Source organism: Corvus moneduloides, chromosome 8 (assembly GCF_009650955.1).
Source record: "Corvus moneduloides isolate bCorMon1 chromosome 8, bCorMon1.pri, whole genome shotgun sequence".
NCBI lineage: Eukaryota > Metazoa > Chordata > Aves > Passeriformes > Corvidae > Corvus > Corvus moneduloides.
The window spans coordinates 2,175,085-2,202,681 of record NC_045483.1 but is presented as its reverse complement, the minus strand read 5'-3'; the positions used below and the strand labels follow the sequence as shown (position 1 = coordinate 2,202,681).

General features: G+C 45.8%; 1 protein-coding gene across 9 annotated transcripts in view; it reads left to right on the top strand.

Annotated features, from left to right (window-relative positions):
• The window catches only part of PTPRE (protein tyrosine phosphatase receptor type E), an 88,717-nt gene that overhangs the window by 25,922 nt on the left and 35,198 nt on the right, over positions 1-27,597 (top strand). The window contains exon 1 of one of the 9 annotated variants that reach the window (XM_032115617.1): positions 16,375-16,673. The exons of 5 other annotated variants lie outside the window; for them this stretch is intronic. In XM_032115617.1, coding sequence (XP_031971508.1) covers positions 16,576-16,673 — 98 coding nt within the window. In that variant the 5' untranslated portion in view covers positions 16,375-16,575. Of the gene's footprint in view, positions 1-16,374; positions 16,674-18,828; positions 22,134-24,495; positions 24,598-27,597 lie in introns of those variants that run through there. 3 more of the 9 variants (XM_032115625.1, XM_032115620.1, XM_032115618.1) reach the window with 3 other exon arrangements.

Here is a 27,597-nt window from a genome sequence, read left to right as displayed (position 1 = left end):
AGAGCTGTAAGATCAAGTCCAGCCATTCCACAGCACTGCCCCATGTCCCCAAGTGTCCAATCCACAGATCCCTCCAGGGATGAGGACTCCAGCACTGCCTCAGGACTCTGTGCCAAGGCTGGACAGCCCTTTCCATTAAGAAATTTTCCCTAATATCCAATTTAAACCTCCCCTGGCACAGCTTGAGGCCATTCCCTCATCCTGTCCTGTTCCCTGGGAGCAGAGCCGACCCTCGCCTGGCTCCTGTCAGGGAGTTGTGGGATGAGAAGTTGCCCCCTGAGCCTCCTACTTGAGTATAAATAAATAAAATTAAGGATGTGATTTTTGTTCAGAGCTGCTTGGGTGCTGCTTCTGCTCAGGCTGAGATCAGCTGTTTGAGGCAGCTACCTTGGAAAACAATGCTTTCAGCTGGAAAAGCAGATCCCAGCCACCAAATCCGTGTGGCCCAGGGCAGGCTTTCCCTGCCTGATGGGCAAGGAAGGGATGAGTTTCAGGCACAGACTGCAGAGCTGGTAGGAAATGCAGCTCCTTTTTGTTTCTCTCCCTGCAGATGTACATTTTTATATATATATATATATATATATATTTTTTTTTTTTTTCCTGTGGAAAAGTGTGTGAGAAGCCCTCAGTGCCTCCTGAGATGGAGATCTCTGGGATAATCCTCACTGGAGCGGACAGTTCTGCCAGACACAGCGTGCTCAGAGCTGTGTGAGCAAATTATCCTCATTTTCCTCTCTTGATGGGAAGAGATTGACTTGGAGCTCGCAAAATCAGAGCTACCAGTGCATGGGTTTGCAGCTGCCAGGACAATTTCTGGCCAACAAATCAGTTCAGCTCTTCCATCTACTGAGGCTTCGAGTTCAAAAATCTTCCTGAGACATCACATTTATCTGCCATTTTTCCAATTTTTCCACAATTAGCAACTGCCTAAGGAAAGAGCCTTGTGGTTGTTAGACCCACAAAGCACAGGGGTGACCTCTCACCCCTCCTTTTCCCACCACCCTCCTCCAGATGAGTTGCTCTGGCTTCCCAGGATGTGATTTCCTTGCTTTTGTACATCCAGTAGGCTTTAAATGAGCTTTGCCATCTCTCAGAGCGTGATCTTGGTCCTTTCAAATGCCTGGAAATAGTTCTCCAGAGCCTGAAAATATAATGTAATTAAAGTTATTCTGTCTGGGAGATAAAAACTTGGTTGCTTTTTTTTCCGGGGGGATGTGCTGCTCAGCTTTGGTTGTCTTTTCCAAACACAGAATTTCTGTTCTTGATGTTTGTCTGCACACACGAGGATGTGGAGATGAGATTTGGATTTAATCTGCAAACAGTGTGTCCAAACCAGCTTTTGGAGAGGGGGAAAGGAGCTGAGCCTCAGTTTCCCAGCCTGGGTTTTCCCATGGCAGCTGGTGTGGGATTCTTCTGATTCCCTCTGTAGGAAAGAGGGAAAATTGCAGGAAAAAAAAATTCCTGTGACTTCCCCTTCCATCCTTCCCCAGTCTTTGCAAGCAGGCTGTGATGAGGCTGAGGGCTGTCCATGGCATATTTTATTTAACTATACCCCAAGTAGATTTTCTCTGATATTTCCTGGGATGCAAGTACGTGGCCAGATCCTCTAGTGAATAAAAGAGGGATTTCACTTTATTGCAGCTTCAGCCAGTCATTGATCGCCTGAATGTTTATTTTCCAGTCACAGGAGGAAAATTTTGGTGTTACAGGATGGCCAGAGCCTGTCAGGTTATTCCACTGAATCCGTGGGATGAGCTTTTATCACATGTTTAAGCCACAAGCAAAATATTCAGCAGTCAGGTTTTCCATTCTCAGGGTGGGACTACACAATCTGAATTAATTCTATAAAAAGCTCTCCCATTTTTTTTGGCTGATCTATCCTCAAGACGAGTCTGACAGGCAGCAGAATTCAGCTGATCTGAAAAAATGGGTCCTGTGGGGCAGCAGCTCTTGGGCATCTCTGCATCAGTTGGAAAGGAGGTAAATAAAAGGAAAATAAAAATAATGTCTAATGTGCGGCCTTGGTGAATGAAATGTAGCTCAGCTAGTTAGGTTGAAGGACTGAAAATTAACCAAAATTACCTTTATAAGCTGTCAGCTGATTGATTTGGAATAGGATCTCCAGGAATATTAAATAAAAAATAAAAATATTAGAGGAGGACTGTGGAACAGCAAAATATGAATAATTGGGGGAAAATATTATTTGGAGGATCTCCTTCCTTAGTCTCCTGGGCCTGTATTTTTTTACTCTGAAATGTGTGTGACTTTTCTCTATGAAACTGGTACTGTGGTTTGGGCTTAAAAGTATGGGGATGTATTTGTGCTTTGAGTGATTGTGGGCCAGAATGTAGCAGGGGAAAAATCCCCAAGATCCCTGGAAAAGGAAACACACAGAGCTGGAAAGATACTCGAGATATAGTTTAAGTATCTTTCAAGCAATATAGAAAGACTTGCTTTGAAAGTTTCCTTGTTAGAGCAATTCATTTGTTACAGTGTGGGAAGCAATTACTCAAATCATGAGATGAAAATGGAAAACAAGCAGAAGTGAAAATATTGGGGGGGTTGTGTTTATAAATGACCCTGCTGGAGGTTTTGGTGACGCTGTTGTAAACCTGTTCCATCTGAAAAGGTTATTCAAAGGAAGCCAGGTTAACTGCTTTGGTTTCGTATCCTCTGGGGCTTAAAGTGTCATTTAAGGCATTTCAGAGTCTTCCTGTGTGGTTTTGGTTGGAAGGGACCTTAAAGATCACCCAGTTCCATCTCCAGCCATGGGCAGGGACATCTTCCACTATCCCAGGTTGCTCCAGCCTGGCCTTGGGCACTGCCAGGGATCCAGGGGCAGCCCCAGCTGCTCTGGGCACCCTGTGCCAGGGCCTCACCACCCTCCCAGGGAAGGATTTCCTCTCTGTATGATATTCCCTGGAGAAAGCCTGGGAGCAGCCAAGCTCTGTGCAAGCGTTGGCTGGATCAGCGACTGTGTTAGTGTGTGTTGTGTCTGGGGACACCTCAGAGTCCCTGGAATGCCTTGGCAGGGCACAGAGCCATTCCCAGGATCCCCGTGATGCCTTGGCTCGTGCTGCGGTGTGAAATGTGCTTTTCACCTGTCATCCCCTTGTCCCCCTGCTGGTGTTTTGTCCGCAATGTGTGATGTGAAATGAGTGACCCAAATGCCACATCAGGGCCTGAGTGGCCGCCAGCCCTGTCTGGAGCACAGGCCCCGGGTGTTTGTGCCTCTTCAATGGCACTGGGGCCACCAGCAGGTCCCAGTAAGCACAGACAGATGGCCTGGGCAGAGGCAGAGCCCTGCCAGCTCTCTGTCATCAGAGGACGCCATAGTAAACACTGGGCAAGATAAAAGGCTCATTTTTAATTAAAAACAAAAAAGTGAGAATCCACTCTGTCACAAAACAACTGGTTTTACACCAGGAGGACCTTTCCAAGGCCAGGATTTCAGTGCATGCTGCTGGTGCTTGGCACAGAAGGAGCCAGGGCAGGACGTGTGGCTGCCAGGCTGGGCCAGCCTGTGGGCTCTGCCCTGGCTCAGCTGCTGGTTTGTTTAGGAAAATAAAACCTGCACATTTGGGACTCTATGTCCTCCACAAATGCTGCATTTCTATTTTATTTTTAAGCCACTTCTTATTTCCAAAATAGAAATATAATTCTCTTTGATCTTAGGTCCAGGATGCAGCTCAGTCCAAAGAATTATTCCCATGGTTACAAGCCACACTTCACCAAGGGGTATTTTCCACCCAAAACCATTTTCGGATGGAAATTCAGCATCTCTAACTGTAATGGTCAAATCCACAGCTTTGTTACGAGTTTCACTCCAAGGAGGTTCCAAATGGGACTGTCCTCTGTGTTTTATGGTGCCTTAGAGGCAGCTGTCAAGGACTGCTGGGAAAACACTCTGCCTTTTTTTTTATTTCTGTCCTCAAAAAAACCCCAACCCTTTATGCAAAAATCCAACTTGCAAAGTAAGGAGGAGAAATCAATAATTATAGAAATCCCTTACAAGTCTAAAATTAGGTTTTTGGGAGCTGTAAATACCCTGAGCATCACTCAAAACTCACTTGTGCTAAATATTTCCCAAGAGGATGTTTCTGTATTATTGCTGGGATTATTGTGCTGCTATTGACATAGAGTTTTCTTCTCTTCCTTAATAAATATGTTCAAAAGGAGCAATCCTTTTTAATGCCATGTCTTGAGAAGAGTTTTTAAGGATTTCAATGGGAACTGGCTGTGGATGCTCAGTGCTTTGCCAGGGCTTTAGGATACACGTACATTTGATACAACAATGCCATCAGGAATTGCACTGATGATTTTGAAACACATTAAATAGCAAAATATCAGTTTATTCTGCAGGAAGCTTGACAGCAAATGCATAGTGATGCTGACACCAGCTGTCATTGGAAAGCAAATATTCTCTGGATTGTTTATTTGTAGGCAGCAGCAGTGATGACAGCAGCCGATAGGAAAATCAATAGCTGGATTTTCCATCAGCCACTGCCTCTTGCCAAACGGCTTCTCCTGAGTGATACTGCTTCAAATTAGCATCTGTTTGCACACTTCTCTGGTAATTAGTGCTGTCAGCATCTGAACAGAAGGGAAGGTTGATTGTGAGGCTGGGCAGGCCCTGGCACAGGCTGCCCAGAGCAGCTGGGGCTGCCCCTGGATCCCTGGCAGTGCCCAAGGCCAGGTTGGACATTGGGGCTTGGAGCAGCCTGGGATAGTTTCAGAAGGTGTCCCTTCCATGGCAGGAGTGGCACTGGACAGACTTTAAGGTCCTTTCCAACCCAAACATTCCATGATTCTGTGATTGTGTGTTAGGAGCTCATGGGATAAAGAGCAAATCCAACAGTGAGGTCTGCTGGTGGCTGGGTTGGGACGCATCCCTGTGTTCTCCCCCAGCCTGCTGCTCCCATGGGTATCCAGGCAATCCTTCCTCAGTATCATCCTCACTGGTGGTTTGGGGTTGAAATCGCCTCATCTCTTGATTTATTTCTCATCTTATTTTCCCAGGTACCAAAAATCCATTTCCTCTTCCTCCCGTCTGAATGATCCTTCAACCTTTACTTCATTGCTTTAAATGTAATGCTTAAAATCATCTGCTGATTAAACACTGCATTGCCATTTTTTTGTTTGAAGTCCAGCCCCTACCAACCTCTTTCTTGTCTCCTTCAAGGAGAGAAGTAGAGGAAGATCTACGAGGACTTTGTTCAGCATAAGCAGTGGCAAACTGCAGCCTCCTGGCCCCACCTGCTAATCCTGCTGTGGGGAACTCTTGTACAGGCTGGGATTTCTCTTCCCACTTGAGCTGAAAACAGATTTTTAACCTCTGATACAACGTGGTGGTCACACCTGGAAAGGTCCCAGAGAAGTACCAGAGGTGCCTTGTTCCCTGTGCTGGACTTTTCCTTCAGTGAAACTTCCAGATTTTCCTTAAATACACTCAACTACAGCTGTATCCCCAAAACCTGCTGGCATCCATTGGCTCCCATCCAGTGCAGGAGTTTTCTTCTCCCTTCCTCCCCGTGTTGGAAGTGCATTTTTCTCTTCTCTTTCACCCACTTAATCCCTCCAAACTGTATTTGCAGCAAATGAGGCAGTGATTTACTGCCCTAGGGGTCAGGCAGAAAGAGGGACAGCGCAAAAACAAGGAGCAAGTGCCATTATTTGTGGAAAAGAAGCGTCTCTTGAAGTTAATTGAGGTGTAGATGAACTCGGCTGCACTCATTAGTGTCAGTGAAACTGAATATGCAATTTGCTAATTGCGGTGAGGGCACACAACTCTCAGCTCCAGACTGCTTGGGGTATTTTTAGCTGTTCCTTTAGTCACCAGCTTCCACTTTTGTCTGTTCCAGGCACCGGTGGGAAAACACAGCAGCCCTTTTCTCCAGCAGGGTCACGCTGTTCTGAGGAGATTTCTTTTTCACTTCTTTTTTTCACATAAATGGAAAATACGGCGTTTTTGAGCTCTTAGAGCTATTCTGGTGAATACTCCTTCCCATCCCAAAACTGTGATGTTTCTTTCTGTAAGTGTCAGCTTTTTGAGGATCACTGGCCAGGTGGCAAGGTCTGAGCTGAAATGAGAAACCATCACTCATGATAAGCAGAATATTTTCCCTGATGAATTCTCTTCTCTCTGAACTGCAAGAGGAGTACACTGGAAGGTCCTTACGGTCCCTGCCTGCCCAAACCATTCTGAAAAGCTGAAGCTTTTCCTTGGCTGTGCTGTACTATGGCTCATCCACAAATCTTTCCTGTTTTTAAGGAATTTTGCTGGTTTTCTTCTGGTAAAATTGTTCAGAATGGTTTGAGGTTGCTGGACTGGTTGGTAGGCCCAGACTGATAGAACAGAAATGAGGGGATCAAACATCAGCCCCAGCTGAGTCTGGGCTGGAATGGAGCAGGAAAATAAAGGAAAGCCACTCCTGTTTCCCAGGTCAAGCTGCAGCAATAATTGAGTGTATTCAGCTGTAGAGCAGCAAGGTTTGCAGCTGATGGGTGAATTTGGGATGAGAAGGGGAATGTCATGCACAGGAATGTACCAGATGTGTTGAAATGGTACAAACAAGCTCTGGAGGAAGCAGAACTTTGCATTTGCATTTGCTCTCACTCTGTGGGGTCAGAAAAAACCTTGGCATTGTAAATTAGGGAGTATGGACCTTTCAGGTGGTTTATTCATGATTATAACCTTGTACAGCATTTGTCTCCTTCAGCAAGGCAGCTGTGATATCCGTGTGATGCTCATTGATGTGAACACTTAATCTAACCCAGTCTGTGCACAATTGAAATAAAAAAGCAGAATAATTATTCATTTTTTAAATTACTATTTAACAATATTATGCTATTAAATATTATTTGATACATTTATTCTGGTAATATGATTTAAAAATATTTATGTAACATATGTAGTTATTTAATATTTATTACTGCAAAGTAGCCAGGCTTCGCTGTCTGCTGCAGCAGCACTTGAGCATATGTTTGCTGTCAGCTTGGCTTGCAGAGGAAAACCTTCGTGTTCCAAACCAACCAGCTCTTGTGGGCTCTGTGTTTTCAGGAGGGGCTGTAGCAGCCCCGAGAGCTTTGTCTGCAGGCAAAATTCCTGTTTCGCTGCTGGGGGTTCCTTTTCCTTCAGCTTCTTCAGGATTTTCCCAGTACCATTTGTTACGCCCCATGATTATCAGTATCTGCTTATATAGTGGATTTAGGATTTATGAGTGGATTATTTTGATTACTGCTGTGCTACCTGGCTGATGTTCACTGATGTCTCGGAGGTGCAGGAGTCACTTTGCTCAGCAAGACAAGAGGGCGGCTCTGCCAAAGCCCAGCCAGGCGTCTGCTCTTCGTGCTGACAGTGCTGATGTGCAGGATAACCTAAAAACACACTTTTAACCAGCTTCAGCTGAATTGATGTGACCTCTTTTCTTTTCTTTTCCCTGTGATCAGTACAAGGCAAGGAGGCAGCTTTAGTTGTTAATTTTTGTTTTCAGCCCAGCCCCCTCATGTTTGTGTTTGGAGGGCACCGCGTTTACCAGGCCTCTGTTGTGCTGGGACATGGAGGACAAAGGGACTCTGTGGCCAGGAGCTGCAAAACAGTTCACTAGGGATATGGAATTGGCTTTAAAATGGAATCATTAAGGTTGGAAAAGACCTCCAAAACCATCAAGTCCAACTTCCAGCTGAATCCCACCGTGCCAACTCAACCATATCGAAAAGTGCCACCTCCAGTCGTTCCTTGGACACCTTGAGGGATGGGGCTCCATCACCACCCTGGGCACCCCCTTCCAGTGTTTAACAGCCCTTTCATTGAAGGAATCCTTCCTGCTGTCCACCCTGAGCCTCCCCTGGCCCAGCCTGAGGCCGTTCCCTCTCCTCCTGTCCCTGTTCCCTGCGAGCAGAGCCCGACCCCCCCGGCTGCCCCCTCCTGTCAGGGACTTGTGCAGAGCCACAAGGTCCCCCCTGAGCCTCCTTTGCTCCAGGCTCAGCCCCTTTCCAGCTCCCTCAGGAGTTCTCCAGCCCCTTCCCAGCTCCGTTCCCTTCCCTGGACATGCTCCAGCCCCTCCAGGTCCTTTCTTTTGTGACCCAAAACTGCCCCCAGGACTGGAGGTGCCTCCCCAGTGCCCAGCACACTGCTCTGGGCTTCATGACTTCCCTGGGGTTATGATCTCTCATTTTTATGAAAGAAATAGAACAAAACCAAACCCACAGCTTGTTTGGGAGCTTCTTGATTTGTTTGTGGGGTTTTTTTTTGCCTTTCAACTTTGTAAGCATGTCTTGGCACACAGTTATTCTAAGTTTGGCATCAGGAAGTGTTGAAGTTAATGCTTAGTCTGACTTTCCTTCATTTAATCATGTATCTTTTATTGAAAAGATGTGACTCCAGGATGTAAACTGGTTTGTGCTGTATTTTCATCTCAGATTTTACACTCTGAAAGGCGAAGGTGCTTTCAAACTGAAATAATTGGGATTAAGCAAAAAAAAATATAGAAGAAATGCTGCGTTAATTACACTTATAAAGTTATTAAGTGCAAGATTAAAAAAGTCTGTTGCAGTCTTCAGTTTTATGTACAGCCCCCATGAAATGTGTGCATGAGGGGTGTATAAAATCACACCTCTTTGATTCTTTGAGGGAAGTTTAAAGTTTTTGGGGTGTATTTTACAAATTGGAGGAAGTATCCATGCATCCCATCATTTCCTGAATGTGAAATCCCTGCTTTTAGCATTGAGCTCCTTTGCCGCTCCTCAAGGTATCAATTCTCTCGATTTCTTTGTACACAAATCTCTGAAATTTGTTTTGCTTCTGGTCTTTCTTTAATCAGGAAGTTTTTAAAGTATCTAAGAGCGCTCAAACCCATGTAAATAAAAATGGGGAATTTGATAATTGCAAAAGCAGCATGCTGGTGAGTCACAGCTTCTTTTGCATAGAATTACCATTTCTTTTCCTCCAGAGCTCAGAAACTGAACTGTGTAAGGAAATACCATCTGATGCTGCATATGGCATTTTAATAACACCTATTTCACATGGCTTCTGCTTAGCCAAGCCCATCAGTGTGAAACGGAGAATTGGGAAGATGTATTAGGATTTCTAATGGAAAGTCAAGTTTGCTTGGTAAGCTAGATCATGAGTTTGATTTATTTGATTTATTTTTAATTTAGTTCTCTTTATTTTAAGAAGAGTGAGTCCTGTGCAAGTGGGGAACTATTCCTTGTGGTTATGCAAACCCACATCCGAACCTTTTTTGGTATTAAAGGCCCTCAAAGCTGCCTAACGAAATTTTCCAAAGTATCAAAGCACCAGAATTCAGATCTAAGATAGAGGATTTTTCCATCCCTGGAATGTCCAAGGCCAGGTTGGATGGGGCTTCCCTGGGGTAGTGGAAGGTGTCCCTGTCCATGGCAGAATGAGCTTTAAGATCCCTCCCAACCCAACCCATTCCATGATTTTTCCCCTTCCACAAGAACATTTATACTTTATTTGGGGACCTGATGTGGTGTCTCACACCTGTGCTGTTTAGAAGTAAATGTGAAGCAGTTCTAGATTATAAATACTGTGAATTTTTCTGTGGGAAAAGTACTTTTCTCACAGACACTTTAGACTTTGAGGGACCTTGCTGAAATATTTTTAGCCTTCTACATGATTTGGGAAGTTCTGCTTTCACTGAAGTGTCTTTAAAAAGAGTTTCCAAGATTTACTGTGAGTTTAAGAAGATAAGGAGCAATTGTGACTGAGGAAAACACAGGAACTTTTTTTTAAAGTTTAATCTTAGCATTGGGCTATTTAAAAAATATATATTTAAATTACATACATTTAATTAAATCTGCCTTTCATAAGGTGAAGAAGTTGGAATTGGCAATAAAGCCCTGACCTCTGCCCCTTCTCTCCCATTAATAACTTTTGAAGCCTGTGGTGGTTTTCCTCTGTTTGTTTATCCATGGCAATAACCTGACAGAGGGATCAATCAGCTCCCTATGCCACTTCCTTCCTGATGAAGTGGAAAATTTGGGTTTTTTCCGTGAATCTGTAGATAAAATGAGTACTTAATGTTCATCATTTTGATCATTCAAACCTATTCTTTTAAAAATTATCATTGCTAGATGGCAGTGGTGGAGTTTCTGTCCTTGGAGGGATTTCAAAGCTGTGTGGATGTGGCACTTGGGGACATGGGGCAGTGGTGGCCTTGGCAGGGCTGGGGTTGAGCTTGGTGACCTTCCAGGACTTTTCCAACCTGAGCAATGCTGAGAAATGGAATTTCTCATCACATCAGTGGATGTGACACTTGAGGACAAATGGGGCAGTGGTGAGGTTGGATTTGATGATCTCAGAGGGCTTTTCCAGCATCAATGATTCCATTAACTAAAACCTCTCTGTTTTTTAATCGGAAGTCAGCATGGCTGAACCCAGCATTGCCATTTGCAGTGCCAGGGTAATTCCCTTCCCTAGGAGATGGAGAAGAATCCCTGGCCACGCTTGAGTGGGAGGTCGCTCGGTGCTGTCTGTAACCTGAGGCTGTGGCACACTGGAACGAGCAGCTCCCCAAGGACACTTCACAGTATGAACAGGGTTTGAAGTGACTTTTTTTGTCAGAGAACTGTACCTAAGTTAACATCAAACCAGAACATTTTTAGCTGATCCTAAGCATTTCTGGGAATTCTCTGTGAGTTTGCAGTGGAGTCCCCAGAATCTGTGAATATCACATTAGTGATAATAAATATGTAAGTATAAAATACACATCTGAAACAGCCTTAAAGAAGACTTAAAGATCATTTTAATGCTTTTTGGCTGAAATTTCCAAAGGCTTTGCTGGGTTTGCAGGGAGAATCCCAATAAACACGTATTGGCTGTATTAGCTGCATTAACCACAGGGATGGGAAGGGATTGTAATCCTTTGGTTAACAAGGAGGGAAAAGTATTACAGGCTTAGCTCTTCCATTGCCAGGGGCATTAGGCTGCTTTCCACAACGTGCTCCAGTCTTTCCCTAAAGTTGAACATAGGAAATCCCTATTTTTTGCTGTTTCTGAGGCATTTCAGCAGATCCATTCAAAAATTCTGCCCAGCTGCAGAATTTTCTATTTTCTATTTCTATTTCATTTTCTGTTTTATAGATTTCCCTGCAGTTACCCACAATTAAAATGCTATAATGAAGCCATTTCAATGTGGTTACAAAGAAATCATTCGAGTCGAGTGTATTTACCCTGTGTGGGCTGCGGAGCTGCTCTGCAATGCAAATGAATATTGAATATTGGTTTTTCCTGTTCCAAATGGACACATAGGTTCACTTTCCTTGGAAAGCCACAGATTTCCTGATTCAAAGTTTTTGTCCTCGTTTCAAATGGAATTCCTTCCTCTTCCCCAGATTTCATTGGTGCCTTGCTTCTCTTGTGTGTATTATGCTGCTTTATTACCAAATAAAAATTGGCTTACTTTCAGCTAAATAATATACTTCGTGTTGATTAAAAGGAATTAAAGATTATAGCAGTAGAAAGACAAATAAAAATCCTGGAAATGTCTCAGAAGTGAGTGTTGAGGCATCACAACAGTGTGCTTTGACAGTTATTTATATAGAAAATGTGCTGTTTTCTCAGGAGTTTTCATTTTGAGGAAGAAATGAGCCATAAAGTTCAACTTTCAGATCCATATGTGAGTTTTAGAAATGACACAAGAACGTTCTCTTTTTTCCAGGGGTTGTTTTGACGTCTTCTCATGGTTTTGTTCAGATGTTGAGTTAAAACATTGGTGCTCTGGTTTGAATCATGGAATCCCAGACTGGTTTGGGTGGGAAGGGACCTTAAACCCCATCCCATTCCGCCCCTGCCATGGGCAGGGACACCTTCCACTACCCCTGGGTGCTCCAGCCTGGCCTTGGACTCTTCCAGGGATCCAGGGGCACCCTGTGCCAGGGCTTCCCCACCCTCACAGGGAAGAATTTTTTGGGATTAACTCCGTGTCTTTGAAATACTAATCCCTGCCTTTTGAGGCGATGTGTTGGAATTATTGAAGTGATAAATTTTGCTTGGAATAATCTATTTAGCTGCTCAAATGCCAAGAGAGCTAAATAAAGCTGAAAATTAGTCATTTATCTCTGAAAAAGTGTTAGAACCAAGTGCCATGGTCTCGCTTTTAGGAGAAGGATCGAAGCTCCACTGGAGCAGGTCAGTGTGTGGATCTCATTGTTACTCAGCTTTCGGAGCCAACAGGATTTAAATATCCAGGAAGGAAAACAGAAGGTCAAGTGTAAACCTCTCACATCAAAGGAGGCCATTCAGCATCTCCCAACCTTCACTCTGCTGCTCTCTGAGGAGAAAAACGTATTTTTTTTTTCCCTTTCATAAGGCAAATAAACCAACTTAAACCCAAAATCTGTGAGTTTAGTGGGGCTAGGAATAGTAAAAGGTGGGAGTTGGGAAATGTGTGGATGGAGTGTCAGGGATGCAGGGGTGGTGCAGCCCAGGGGCAGGAGCAGTGACTGACACCCAGTCCTTGTGCCATGTTTTCCTGGGAAGGGTTTTTGAGCTGTCCTCTGCTACAGCTGGAAATGGGAGTGAGAATGTGCCGTGTTTAAATGTGTTTTTTTCCCCTGCAGATAATATTTCCAAGGAAACTCAAAATGTTGTGACACTCGGCAAATTATAACTGCAGCGGAAAGAGTTTATTTTCTAAATATAGTGCTGGTATTTAATTTATCATTCTCTGCTCTTCTTTGGGGCAAGAAAAGCTCCCTCTCCTCAAGTTTCTGAGCTGCTGAATATGACTACGGAGTGTGTGGGCAGCAGTGGAAGTCATTTGTAGATTTGGAGGTTGTACATAAGTTTTCCAAGCTGTTCTCTGATCCCTGCTCAAATCCCGTGGGATCCTGAGGCAGGGCACTGGAGCAGGGCCCAGTTTGCCTGCAGCACCCAGCTGGGAGGGGCTGGTAAATTTGGTAGACCTGGACCTGCAGGAACCTGGAGAATCCCAATGGGAATGTGCCAGATCCTGCCTTTGGGGAGGCATCCTGCCTGCAGCAATGCCACTGCACATTGAAATCTGCTCTAGGACCTGGCTCAGCAAAGCTGCCCTGGACTAACCTTAGGAGATTTGGCTTTAGCCCTGTCTCCTACATCAGTGCTTTAAACCTATTTTTTTTAAACAGGAGCTCTTGCAGAAATGGTTTGGCATTTCAAGTTTGGCTGTGGGCATGCAAATATTCCTGACAGCTCTTCCTGGCTTTCCTGTCGCTAGATTGATGCATTTCAGACTATTTGCAGCCTTTGGCACAATTTTGTCCTTTATTGGGGTGTAACCTCCTAGGCTGAAACATTGAATGGTTAAAGGGAAGAGGTAACAAATCAACATTTTGGAAAGAGGCCTAAAATAGATGAAACTTTTTTGATTATCCAGACAATATAACCCTGGTGAAGGTTGAGGACTCGCAGTTTTATGAGACAGTGTGCAGTGGGATTTCCAGAGCTGTGAAGTCAGATGTCCCAAACACAACATTTATGGGACAGACATGTGGCTTTGAGCAGCAGTGAGTAACGTGGATTGTTGTGGTCAGCCTGGGGAGGAGAAGGTTGTGTGGAGACCTCGCAGCACCTTCCAGCATCTGAAGGGAATACAAGGAGGTCAGGGAGAGACTTGTCATCAGGAATTTTAGTGATGGGACAAGGAGTAAGGGGTTCTAGCTGAAAGAGGGGAAATTCAGGTTAGAAATTGGGAAGGAATTCCTTCCTGTGAGGGTGGGCAGGCCCTGGCACAGGGTGCCCAGAGCAGCTGGGGCTGCCCCTGGATCCCTGGCAGTGCCCAAGGCCAGGCTGGACATTGGGGCTGGGAGCAGCCTGGGACAGTGGGAGGTGTCCCTGCCCAGGGCAGGGGGTGGAACCAGGTAATCCTTAACACCCCCTCCAGCCCAAACCATTTTATGATTCCATTTCCCTGAAGGTTTCCAAATCCCAGAGCTGACCAGAAAACCAATTTCAGTATTGAAAGTTGCTGTTTATATTTAGGTGTGACTGAAGAAACAAAAATTCTGGTGCAATTATTTAGCAGAGCCATCAGAACTCTCAGTCAATCCTGCCCTTGGCTGCCTGAGCCGATGATCCATGTTCTCCAAAGATGCAGATTCCTGTGCTTGGAGTCAGTGGCACAGTTTTGGGGAAGGCGGGGAAGTCATTGACCTAAATATGTGTTTATCTGAGAATTGATCTGTTAAAGGGTGGGGGTTCTAATCTTGATCTTAGTCCTCTAAATCCACAGCAGGTTTGGAGATCTCCAAGGTTACAGCACCCAATAAATTGGCGCCAATTTTTCCTGCTTTATTCTGTGTTCATGGCACAGTTTCAGTTTGTCACTGGTTTGATTTAATGTGGATTAGTGTGAAGGTATGGAGCAGATCTGAACCGATGCTGGACTGATACCATACTTTTCATTAGTTTTTCATTAATATTCTGGTGATTTTTTTGGCTGTAACAATTCAAATTTCCTTAGGACGCAGAAGCACCACGTACAGGAACATTTTTCTTTACTCATGCCACGCTGTCAATAGTTTCTACACGCTGTGAACAGAGACTTTCTGTTTTCTGCTGTTCTCACATTTGTAAGTGGTGTCTCTAATGCACTAAAGTGGCTGCAAACGTCCTCTCTGGGGTGTATTTTAGTTTTTTTCCACTTGAACTCCCTTGCAGCTGCCTGCCAGCCTCTCTCTGCGCTCCTCCTGTTACCTGCCCATCCCCAGAGAGCCCCGAGGCTGCTGGTTGTGCTTTGGAGAAGAAGTGGTGATCAGGGAGTTCGATGGAAGGGGGAGGCAGAGCAGTGATGGGTGTGTTTGCAAAGGCCTCGTTACTTCTGCACAATCACAACACCCAAAAATTGGGGTATCACCTGGGGACTGTCCTTGCCTGTTCCTTCCCTGAGCATGAAGAACTGTGTCACACAGGGCATGGCTTTAGGGGGTTGTTAGTAAAGAATTTGTGAGGATGAAAATCAAATTAAGGAGCAGTTTCATCAAATTTTACTCTCTGTGAAGGATTTTACAGATACCAAGGATGAGCAGAGGTGTATTTTGGAGGCAGTAGAACTTTATTTGTTTGAGAGAACTGGGTGCAGAGGCCAGAGGGCTGGGCAAGGCAGACACTCTGTCTGTCATCCTGCAGCGCTGTGGAGAAGAGGTGCATTTTTGGGGACAGGAGTTCTGTCCTGTCACTTCAAGGAGAAAAAGGAAAAATCACATTTTGAAGGGAAGTTTTCTGTGAACTTGCTGAAGAAACCGTGAGCTTGCTGTGCTCACACGTAGCAGGAGTCCCAACCCTAATTCTGCAACTCTAATAACTCTAGCTGACAATCCAGCTTGTGTTGTACTACTCAGCTTTGTTCTAATTAATTACTAATTGTTCAGTTCCTGCAGATCAGAGCCTGAGGCTGTTGTCATTGACAGCTGGCATGCTCAGGTGGTGATTACTGGGTTTTCAGATAGGAAAAAACCAAGGTTTAATCATATTCCACTAATGAAATTTATGTTTTCATTCAGAAGGAAAGAACAGACATTAGACAGAAGTTAGGGAAGAATTATCTGAGTGTTTCTTGATGCTTCAACCTTTTTCTGCCTGAAGTGTTGCAGCATTGGGGTAATTTAATTATGGAAGGCAAATGAATTTTTCTGAGTTTGTCTCACAGCTGAGAATGGAAATACTTTTCTAAATAACAGAGTTTAAGGTTTCCAGTCTTCACTTAAGATACTCAGTGTAAGATGGGCAGGGGCATCATTACACACTTGGAATTTCTACATAAAATCATGGAATGGTTTGGCTTGGAAGAGACCTTAAAGCTCATCCACTCATGGGCAGGGACACCTTCCACTATCCCAGGGTGCTCCAAACCCCATCCAACCTGGCCTGGGGCACTTTTTCCTCAAAATACATTTTCAAAAGATGTGAAAATGCTGTAATTTGGTATTTATTGATCAGGTGGGTCTTGCTTGAGAACAGTAGCACAAAATCATTGGTCTTCCAGGTTTTTTAATTACTAAGAAAATAACTTTGGGTTATTATTTCTAAAATAACATCAAAAATAGATGGCACTTTAAATACGCCCTGGGCCTCTGTGTGGCTCTGGGTGTGTTTCTTCATCACTTTGATCCTGCTTGTCGTGACAACAGGATAATGGAAATGCCACCCCAGTGTTTATTCTGAAGGGAAATTCCCTTTTTGCCCAGCCTAGGCTTTGAAGAGGATGGTTGTACCTCTGTTGGGAGTGGATGTGCAACGCCAGATTCCTCAGCAGGGGTTTGATGTGGAAATTAAAGGATTTTTTCAGCCTCTGTAGTCAGAGAGCCTGACGAGCTGTTGCTCCAGAAAGTCTTGGAATCATAAAAATAATGGGATGGCTGTCATATCTCTGTATCAAATATAATCACAAAAACAGAGAGACCTCTTAATAGGAAAAAAACCCCAATTCTGCAGTGTTTTGGAAGCTTCTGATCAATATTACAACAATGCTATTACCCAGCCAGAGCAGTGATGTACTGGGTGGTGAGCTAAACAAAAAATATAACTGGAAGCCTTCAGTTTTGTTTTGAGCCATTTCCTGTACTAGAATAATGAAAAAGCATGAAACTGCAAGGATTATTTGTGAGAAAATTGCTGCCTTGCAAGGCCAGAGGCTTAGAGAGCACGGCCCTGGATCGGCAGAGACGAGGTTTGCACGGGGGGCTGGGAGGGGATGGGCCAGACTTGGAGTGGAGGGGAGAGTTGGGAATTAACACCAAGAAACTCACTGGGGCAAGAGGAATCACTGGAGAGTAATTTCTTCCAGTTTTGTTTGTTTGGGGTTTTTAAATCTCCTTTTGATGGTCTTTGCCACGTTTCCCCATCCACCCTGTATTTTGGACATGTTGCCACTATAATTTATTTCTATCTGGATTAGTTACGTGGTCCCAAAGAAAGAACGAGGGAGGTGGTTAATGGCCTGTTGGGGGGTGTGTGTGTTCTTTTACTGGGGAGTTTGATCTATTTGGTTGGGGGGTTTTTTATCCCCCACATGAATTCTTCCTGTCCATCAGGGCGCCTTCAGGCTGAGGCTTAATCCAGGTTCTCATGGGCCGTGCGCACCAACTGGGACAGAGAGTATGAGAAATTCTCATGCTTTGGATTTCACCTCAGAGAATCATAAAATCCCAGGATGGTTTGGCCTGGAAACCACAAAGCCCATCCAGTGCCACCCCTGCCATGGGCAGGGACACCTCCCACTGTCCCAGGCTGCTCCCAGCCCTAATGTCCAGCCTGGCCTTGGGCACTGCCAGGGATCCAGGGGCAGCCCCAGCTGCTCTGGGCACCCTGTGCCAGGGCCTGCTCACCCTCCCAGGGAACAATTCCTGCCCAATCTCCCATCCAGCCCTGCCCTCTGGCACTGGGAAGCCATTCCCCCAAGTGGAAACCTGAGCTGCCTGCGGTGGGACCTGTGGGAAGAGCCCATGCTTCCAGCTAGGATCTGAAGGGGTGACAGATCATTTTTTAGAGCTCATCAGGAGCCTTTGCAATATGAATGTTGTTGCTTCAAGGAATGAACATGAATCCATCAGTTTGTAGGGCTGTAGAAGAGATGATGATGGCTGTAAAAGAGATGATGGTGGCTGTAAAAGAGATGATGGTGGTTGGGAGGTGAGGTGGGCACAGGGAAGGGACATCTCTGGTGGTGTAGCTGTGAGTGTTTTGTGCAGCTCAGTGTCTGTTATCAGTGCAGCCATCAGGGATTGTCATCTTTTTTGGTAGATTTTAGCCCAGCTCTATCTTTGGTGTCAGAGTCATTTCTCTGAAATGGTGTTCAGCTGTCGTGTGATTTGCCGGTGATACCGAGCATCATTTTTAAATTTTCAGCTCCAATTTTTAGCTTAATTGTGTCAGGAGTGGCACCTAACTAAAACTTGAGAACTGCTTCATTGTTTTTTTCTAAGCTGAATATAAAACTATTTTTAAAGCTTATTGTCTGTGTCATGCAGCTTATGCTAAAGAGTGAATGGAGTGCAGGTGTTTTAAATGGAGATTCCAACATTTAAATTGTGCCTTCCTGCCCTGCCCCTCACTCCTTCAATTTCCAGCTGATTTTTGGCTGCTTCGTCTCCCAACATCACACACGTCTCAGGTAGGATTCATCTCCAAAATTATGACAGTAATTTGGTTTTCTCCTTCAATATCTTTCAGTATCTTTCCATTTCTCCAAATTCAGGACAAGCTTAAAGCTTGAGAAGTCGTCAGACTTTGAAAGATACTCCAAAGACTCAGCTCAGACTGACACTGTTTTTTGGGTTTTCTTGAATTTTCCCAGCCCAAGACTGATCTGAGCTGAAATGATGGAAAATTCAGTGCAGTCCTCCAGAGGTGTGGTGAATGCCCTCGAAATCTGAATTACAGGAGGGGGTGGCAGTTCTTGCTGCTTTTATTCTCCCCCAACTGCTACAGACACCTTGTTACTAAACTCATTTTTCTCTCCAGTGGTTTCTCCAGCCTGTGTCAGCGTTTTCCTCTTGGGGTTATTGTTGATGTTGTTCCTATTTTATGGTATGAATTCTTTTCCAGACTTGAGCAAAGAAAAATCTCTCCCCTGCCAGGAAACCGTAATTCTGCATTATGCATGAAACGTTGCAGGTGCTTTATTCAGGGGGCATTTGATTTTCTCACTGCAGACCAAGGGCTCCTGTTCATGCTTCCAGCACTGTTTGTGAAGCTGGCATGGGGGAATTCCAGGGATGCAGGCACTCAGCATTCCTGCAGTTTCTGTGGCAGGTTGCAGTGCCTGCATCCCTGGGATTTGATGCAGGCTCCCAGAGCTGCCTGCACAACCACGCTGCAGGCTTGGGTTTTACTGTTCTAATAACTCCCAGGCTTGCTGGTTTAATTTTAATAGTAAAAGCAGTTTCTATTTATGTCCTGAGACTCCAGGCTGTGAAGAACTTGACTATCCCTAGAAATCTGCATGGGTAATGATCTTTTTTGGAGATAAACGCCTTATTAGCATGCCTGGGACTTAATAATGGATGAGAAAATCAGATGCATTTCATGTCCCAGAGCCAGATTTAGAATTAAAGCTGGTGCTGTTGATGCCGTAAGTTTAGTTCTGGGAAGTAAATACATATCTGCTAACTTTGGGAATGTCAGAGGAAAAGAGGAATAGCGAGCACTGGTGGCAGATGCTGTATCTGTACCAGGCCAGGCCGTTGCTTTAATTCCTGGTGCTGCAGGAGCAGGGAGCTGCTGCCTGTGCCCAGAGCAGCCGTTCCAAATAAATAATTGGAATATCAGCCTTTTGATGAATGCTCAGCCAGCAACTCATGGAAAAACAGATGTTCCCTTGAATCTCCTCACACATTTCCACATGCTGCTGTTGGGATACACCCCTGGGCAGGGAACAGGTGTTCCCAGGAATTATCTGGGGCCTAAGTTCAACATCTGGCATCGTTTGCTTCATTAGGTTTGTAATTGTTTTGTACTCATGTAATTTCCCTGCTGGTCACTGGGAAGGGCTTGGAAAAGCCAGGTTTGTACCAGGAGCGCGTGGCTGCGGTATCAGGAACCTTTTTATTGTGACTGCTGCCTCTCTCAGGAGACTTTGTGGCGGATAAATGTTCTGGAGTAGCTTTTGTTAGTTGGAGTTTTAGTGTTGCTTTGTAAAAATTTGGAGGGAGAATTGTACACGTACGAAAATACACATAAATGAATACACATTTCCTAAGTGGAAGCTGCAGGGGGAAAAGACTACAAAGACTATGGATTTTTTCCTGGTGTAAACTTCAGCATGAGCTGGTTTGAAGCTGATGCTTCCAGAGAGCCCCTGGGATGTACAGAGCAAGCAGGGTCCTGTGCTCGCCTCATGTGATCAGTGGCTTAATCTCAACATCAAAAAATCCTGTTGGTTTGGCTTTAGAAATAATCCCTAAAGTGACTTTTATTGTGTTCAGAAAGATTCTGCTTCATGGTTTTGTCAGTGTGTGGATGCAGCTGGCTCAGCGTGAGGGGGCTGTATCCAAACACCTCTGGAGAGGGGGGTTTTCCTGGGATGGTTTGGGTTCCTGGCTGTGGGGAATGTTTGGTGACAGTCACTCCTGGGTGGTTGGCAGCTCGGGATGTGGATGGTGCATCCTTGTGCTGACAGGAGGGTCCACATGGGCCAGGTCATGGATGGAGGTCATAACAGGGGCTGAGAAGAAGCTTGAGCATGGCTGTGGAAAATACTCTGAGCTTAAAAAAAGGGGAGAACCTGAGGTGGAGGCCTTAACAAATAAGGTCTGTAAGGCATTATTTCAGCTGGAAAAGCAGATCCTGTCTGTCTGTCTGACATCAACAAGGTGTCGTCTGACAGAGCTGCACCAACTGTGCCAAGGAGGCTGTGAAAGCGCAGTCCCTGGAATTAGAGATGTGACACCGATGTCCCAGACCTCAGGGGAGGGTCCTGCCCTGTTGTCACTGCTGCTGCTCTGCATCCCTTGCCCATCCCTGTTTTGGCACCCCAGTTTTGCTGTCTCAGCCATCGGTTGGGCTGTGCCTGTGAGTTTGATCATTAAACTTGTTCAGATTTCAGGAGAAAGTGAGTTTTCCCTGCTCCTCCCCCTCGTTTGCAGGGTGATGTACGGTGTGTTGGCGTAGTGGGAACAAGCGGGGCGTAGGAGACAAAAGGAATGAGAATGTGCAAAACCTTGTGCTGGCAAACCCTTTGTGCTCTAGAGCAGCTGATCCAGCCCTGCTGTGTGTGCTGGGAGCAGGAGGATCCACAGAAACGTGGAACAGTTTGGGCTGGAGGGGACCTTTAAAGGCCACCTAATCCAGCCCCCCACAATGAGCAGGGACATGGACTCACAGAATCATGTCAATTGGGAAGAGCTTTGAGATCATCAAGTTACCTGCTCCAGTCCTGTCCAACCTGGCCTTGGACACTTCAGGGATCCAGGGGCAGCCACAGCTTCTCTGGGCACCCTGTGCCAGGGCCTGCCCACCTCATCATAAAAAGATTTCTCCTCTCAGTCTTGGCAGCTCCGTGCCCAGGGAAGCTGCTGGAGGAGAGTCTCAGCCACTGCAGAGGTGAGGAGAGGAATTAGAAACCTTGGAACAGTGCTGCCATCACTGCTTCTCCAATTACAGAACTGCTAAAAATCTTGGGAAGTGGCTGAAGGTTTAAAAGCAAGAACTTTTTCTACTAAAGGTGCACATCAGACGTGTTAACTCCATGGAGGACACGAAGCAGGGAGGAGGAGAGGGGGATGGCTGGGTTCCCTGAAGCTGCAGATCTGAGCAGCTCTGTGGTGGGGCTGGAATTCCTGACCCATCCCACCAGCGAGCTGACCAGTCAAGGAGAACCTTTACTGTTAACTTTCATATTGTCAGTCTCCATTTCCATCTTCACCTCTGAAAAGATCTCTCTGTGTTTAAATTTGGCCAAACAATGGATTTGACTCTGAAAAATGTGCCTAAGGCTCTGTTGCTTAAGTTTCCTTCCCAGGTATCATCCCTGAAGGGTGTCCCTGGTGCTGTTTCCTGCCTGGAGGGACTGTGGGGTTCTGGGTCTGCAAGGACCTGGTGTGGAGGAGCTCAGGTCATGGTGGAGTTGGAGAAGAATCAGGAGGCTCAGGAGTGAGCCGCTGCCTCTGCACGTGTTTAGTGACTGGTGCTGGCACCAAAAGCAGTGTCAGAGCTCCCCATGCATGCTTAAATCCATCACTCAACCTGAGCTTTCCTTTTGTTGTTTGGGTTTGGCTTTTTGTGATGCAAAGCTCTACTAGACTTCAGATACACCTGTAAGGTTTCCAACCTGCTGTGCTGACACACAACCCTTCCGTCCTTCCGTCCTTTTCTCCCACATCCAGTTGTGTGTTCCCCTTTTCTAACTTTAGAGAGTCAGGGCACACTTTTGCTTTTTCCCATCCTCCCCTTCTCTCTTCCAAAATGAAACTGCTGCTGAAACACAAGTGTTCAATCTGGCCATGATGCAGCATGAAACTCTTCTGTGAGTATTTCCCCTTGGCTGTAATTAGTTTTTGTGTTCAAGATGCAATTTTAAACACTCATCCAGAGCCATTACAAGGGAGCATCTGTGTGAGGACACGTTTTCAGCAGCTGAGGAGCAGAGGGGCCGCTGGGACGGAACCAAAGGCAGCTTCTCAAGTTAATTGTAAGATTTTATTGGTGTTTCACTCTGCTGCTCAAGGGTTTCTCATGCGAATCAATGGCAGACTGCCTGATTTATGTGTGAGCCCTGCTTGAAAAGCAGCCCAGATTGATTTGCTGACAGCACAGGGAGAGGTGACCCTAATTTGGGACTTCAGTCACAGGCCTTTTGGGACAGGGGGGGTGCTGGAAACTTGGGAAAATGGAGCTGCAAGCTTTTGCTTTGGCTTGAAAGGTTCCCTGTCCCTGTTCAGTAAAATGTCATTAATTTGGGGTATGGGTAACTGTTTAGTATCATAAAATATATCATTGAGATGTTAAAACCAGTCAGAGTGGGTTTTATCTGAAATGTTTGTTCCTCTAAGATTTCCTAAGGAAGTCCTGGAGCTTTGTTGCTGGCCAATGTTGAATTACTTAATTAGTGCCCTGATTAGTATGATGAGTCTCTTTTCCTTCTCCGTGTTTCTGCATTAATGACCTCAGTCCTTTGCTGAGCTTGCAGGTGAAATAGGAAATAATTCAAAAGAGAGCCTTGCTGCAGAGACCTTTCGTAACTAAAATGAGACCAAACTGGATAGACAGTGAATATACAGCAAGAGACACATCCTGTGGCACGGGAGTGTGAAATGGCTGTGGCATAGACCTGGTAGTACACAACACGCACTTAGAAAATAATCCAATGGTTTTTCCTTCATTTTCCCCATAAAAACCCTCAGTGCCTTCATCTTAGCTCAGTCTCTCATGGCTCGATCCTCCCCTTGGGCACTGGGCATCCCTTAACGGGGGCTGTGTGAGGTGCCCTGGGGACAGTGACAGCAGCGGGGGTGTGGAGGTGGCAGCCGTGGTTGGGTGTCACAGCTGCCACCACCAGCCCCGGAGTCACAACCACTTCCTCTCCCTGTGGGGACAGTGACAGTGGCCAGAGCCTGGGGCTTCCTGCTGACTCAGCACTGACATCCTGCTCTGCCACCTCTGTCCCTGTCACCGACTGCGGGGAGTGGCTCCACAGATTCACCCCCTTTCAAGCTGGAACTCAGGCTCTGGATGTGATTTCGTCTGTGCCGAGCCTCTGTCTCGAAACTTTCAAGTGTCTTTTAGGCTTCTGCCTCTGATCTAGAATTCCCAGTGATTCGAGGTAGGGATTGACAGAGCAAGCTGGGGTTACCAGCAGGAGCCCAGGCAGTTTATAAACCTCCTCTGCCCAAAATCAGCCGAGGCCTTTTCTCCCACACTCTCTTTGAATAGCTTGGCTCCTCTTTGCAGGCTTCAAAAGCTGGGCTTACTCAGATGTTCCTCAAATGCTGCTGGGAAAGAGGGGCCAGGGCGGGCTGGCTCCTCACTCATGATAAGCTTTTCTATATATAAAACTGCGTGGCTGGCTGCTGATAGCGCTAATGAAAGGTTCTGTTAACTCTTTCACACGTCAGCAGCAGGTACAGGAGGTGCCACTGGCTCTCCCCAAGTCGTTTTGCTAACTGAGAGCAAGTTGTTAATTGCATGCACTCAGCCCTGCATTGCAGAACCGCTGCTGCCGCAACCCAGAATGTCAGCGAGGAGGAAATGGTGAAAGAGGCCTGAAAAAAAGGGAGTAAGTCCAAGCCCAACTGCAGGGAGAAGTAAAAATACCCCATGAACTGAAAAGAGTCAGTTCTTTCTGCAAAAATGTCACACAACAGAGATTCACCTCAGGGGATTGATTACACGAACCTGCGGAAAGATGGGCATTTAAATACTGCAGTCAGCTAATTCAGCTCTTCCTGGAGCTCAAGAAACATCCTTCAGCTCCAGGAATACTTCTGCAGCAGGTTTTGTGCTTTGAATGGAAGCAGCTGGCTGAGAAGGGCTCCTGTGTGTGGAGTCACCTGCTGGCAGCTGGCGTGGGACACCGAGCGTGGACAGGAGCAAGGTGAGGTTGGAGGGGTGGGACACTGGAACAGGAGCAGGTGGAGGGATGGTGGCATCCAGCTCCAGGATCTGCTGTCCTGCTTCCCAGTTTGTGGCTGTGCTCTGGCTGAAGCTGTCGTGCAGTGGGATTTGGGCTCAGACCTGGCATTTCAGGGCAAGGTTGTCACTGCAGCGAGGAGCTGTCCCCTCAGAGCTGCAGTTTGCTGGCTGAGGCACAACTGGGCACTGCAGTTGACACAAAGTAAGTTCTCTCTGGGACTGAAAAGAGAAGAATCGGCTTCTCATGAATTTTGTGGTTTCTGAAAAGACTTCTGGTTGTGTGGAGTTGGTGGTGTCGTGCTCCTTTGCAGCTGCACGTTCACGAGATGGCCGAGCGTGGTTGGGTTCTGTGTCCCTGAGGGGAATGTTCCTGCAGGGGCTCCGCTGTGAACGCTGAAGGTGGGTGAAGGAACAGATGGAAGAGTGGTGGATTTGCTCTCCTCATCACCAAAGGATGATGGAAAGGCTCCTGCCCTGCCTGGGATGAGCAGGGAACGGGCAACCAAAGCTGCCAGTGCCACATGGTAATGTGGGTGCAGGGATGGGACTCGGGCTGACACAGGGGAAGGACAAACTGGCTTTCAGATGGAGTTGGGCATTTTCAGACTGGGGTGGCCTCTGGGAAATTCTGATCTGGGAACAGGCTGGAGCCATCCCTGGCTTTGGGAGGTTGTGAGGGGCAGGAGGTGTTATGTGAGGGGGCAGAGGCCAACCCACGACAGGGATGCTGAAGAACTGGAGATTTGGATGAGCAGTTCAGACTAACATGGCAGGAACGGGATAGGTCCAGCCTGTGGTGAAGGATTGGCCTTGGGGACTTGTCAAGGACCTTTTTCCAAATGAGCATTTTACAGCTCTATTGGTTTTATTTAGAATTAATCCTCTTGTGCTTGTGTAAGCACCTAAATAAAACATGACTCTTTTAATTAATTACACTGAAATCATGGGACTTTACACTTAGCTTTAGGTAGGAGTTATTTTATCCCCCTCCTTAATGATTAAAGCCTCAGTTCATGACACAACACAAATGAATCTTTAAAAAAGATATGATTAGGAGACTTCAAATTAACCTACTTGTTTGTGTTTGGGGTTGTTTTTTATAACAGAAGGAACTACAGGAAATTTGTTAAGATTTTTGGAAATATTTAAACAATTTTCTATACATCAGGTAAGAAATAGTAAAATAGTGTCCTCACTGTGTTGACTTTGGAACTGTATGATCCCTTCAGAAATGCACCTGCTGAGTTTTGCAGGATATTTCCTGCAAAAGCTGGTCAGGAAAGTGCAAAAAATGGCTAAAGAGTTCTTCAAAAAGTGTTTGAGGGTAAATGTACATCTGTGAGAGGACTCGTTAGTCATCCTGACCTCTTTTATTGCAGCGTGAAAACAGAGCTTTGAATTGAAAATATTTTTCATCTCTCTCTCTCTGAAGTAGTTCCTTCCAATTTTTGTGTGCTCTTTTCCTAATGTGGTCACCATGTGCTGGACACTGGGGAGGCCACACCTGGAATTCTGGGGTCAGTTTGGGGCCCCTCCCAACAGGAGAGCCTCTGGAGGGGCTGGAGCGTGTCCAGGGCAGGGAACGGAGCTGGGAAGGGGCTGGAGCCCCAGGAGCGGCTGAGGGAGCTGGAAAGGGGCTCAGGCTGGAGCAAAGGAGGCTCAGGGGGGACCTTGTGGCTCTGCACAAGTCCCTGACAGGAGGGGGCAGCCGGGGGGGTCGGGCTCTGCTGGCAGGGAACAGGGACAGGAGGAGAGGGAACGGCCTCAGGCTGGGCCAGGGCAGGCTCAGGGTGGATATTGGGGAAAATTCCTTCATGGAAAGGTTTGTCCAGCCCTGGCACAGCTGCCCAGGGCAGGAGTGGAGTCCCCATCCCTGGAGGGATTTCAAAGCTGTGTGGATGTGACACTTGGGGACAAATGGCAGTGTGGCCTTGGCAGTGCTGGGAATTGTTGGACTCTGTCTCAGAGAGCTTTTCCAACCTAAAAGTTTTCATGATTCTCTGATGGAGTTTTTTGATCTGACAGATGCCTGTTTCAAGCCTGACCTGTGTAGTTTTAGATGTGACATCCCAGTATTTTCACAGCCCCCTGCATTGCTTCATTCAGAGCCACTCAGGCATGGAAAATAAAGCTCTCCTTCTTTTTCTTCCCCTTCATTTCCAGAGCTGGGGGGCTGCAGATAAGCCATATGTGCAATACACGAGCAGGCAATGTAGATTTTTCCCAAATTAAGGCTGCATGGTTCGTTGTGCTCCTGGTTTTAAAAACATCTAAGCCAATCCTGGTTTTAATTCAGTTTATCCCACAGAATATCGACACCACCGCTTTGTGTGGTGAGCAGTGGTGCCAAAGAATACCTGGAAACAGAAGAAAAGGGATCCCTGTCACACTCAGTGCTGCTGCCTCCTGGTGACCGTGGAATAATTGGGGTTGGAAGGGACCTTTGAAGGTCCAACCCATTCCTCTGGCCCAGCCCATCCAGTCCTGGGTGCATTTGTAGAATCTCCTTGATGGAAAAATTCCCCCACCGCATTTCAAGCGGGAAATGTCACTTTGTAAGGCTGGCACGTCACCCCCAGTGTCACTGCTGTCAGTTAATCCTGGCTGCAGCAGCCCTGTTAATGCAGTGCTTAATCTGCTGGTGACAACCTGTGATTTATATTCCCAGGAGATCCCAGCCTTGCTAATTGAAATGGATTGGAACTCGTGTTCTCCGGGATAGGCTGGGTTTGGAGACTCAGGATGCTGGGAAACACACACAGAACCAGCTGAACTGGGTAGAATTTCAAAATTGGTATTACAAAGGCGGTAATTCTTGTCTGTATTGAGGCATTTCTCTTTAAACATCATTTTTTTAGAACAAATAATGGATTTGCCACATCTACTGACCTCCTCTTCCATGGAAATCAAAGCAAATATAATAATTTGTCCACCTGAATTAGACACAAAGTGACTAAATAAGTAAGACAGTCTATCAAGCTTGATTATTCCAAATGGAAATTGATTTTATTCAGTTAATTGGTGCTTTGCCTCGCTCGGTGTCTTACGTGTAAATGATTCTTCTGATTTGTAATTTTTAAATCTAATTATTGCCATCTCTTTGAAATTATCTTTACTGAGGGTGTTTGTATGGAATACAAGAGGAATTTTTACAGTCAGTTATCATTTTATGGGTGGTTATATTAAATTACAAATTATTTAAAAATTAGATATTTATCCCTTAAATTCTCTTGTTATTTCTGAAGGGGTTGGAAACAAAGCTTGCCTGGTTTTTATTTGTACAATTACCCCAACAGTGAGTGTGCTGTAAACAGTCCCATTAAAAAATTACGGGGTTTATGGTGAGATTTAATGTTCATCACAGAGCGTTTTCTAATTTGTCATGTGGCTGAGTTGTGAGGAATATTTCCCAAGTGGAGAGGTCCCTTCCTTAGTTTCTTGCTGGGCTGCACTGAACACGTGCACAAACATCTCCACAAACATCTCAAGTCCATTTTTTTTTCTTTCCTCTGGATTTTAGGACG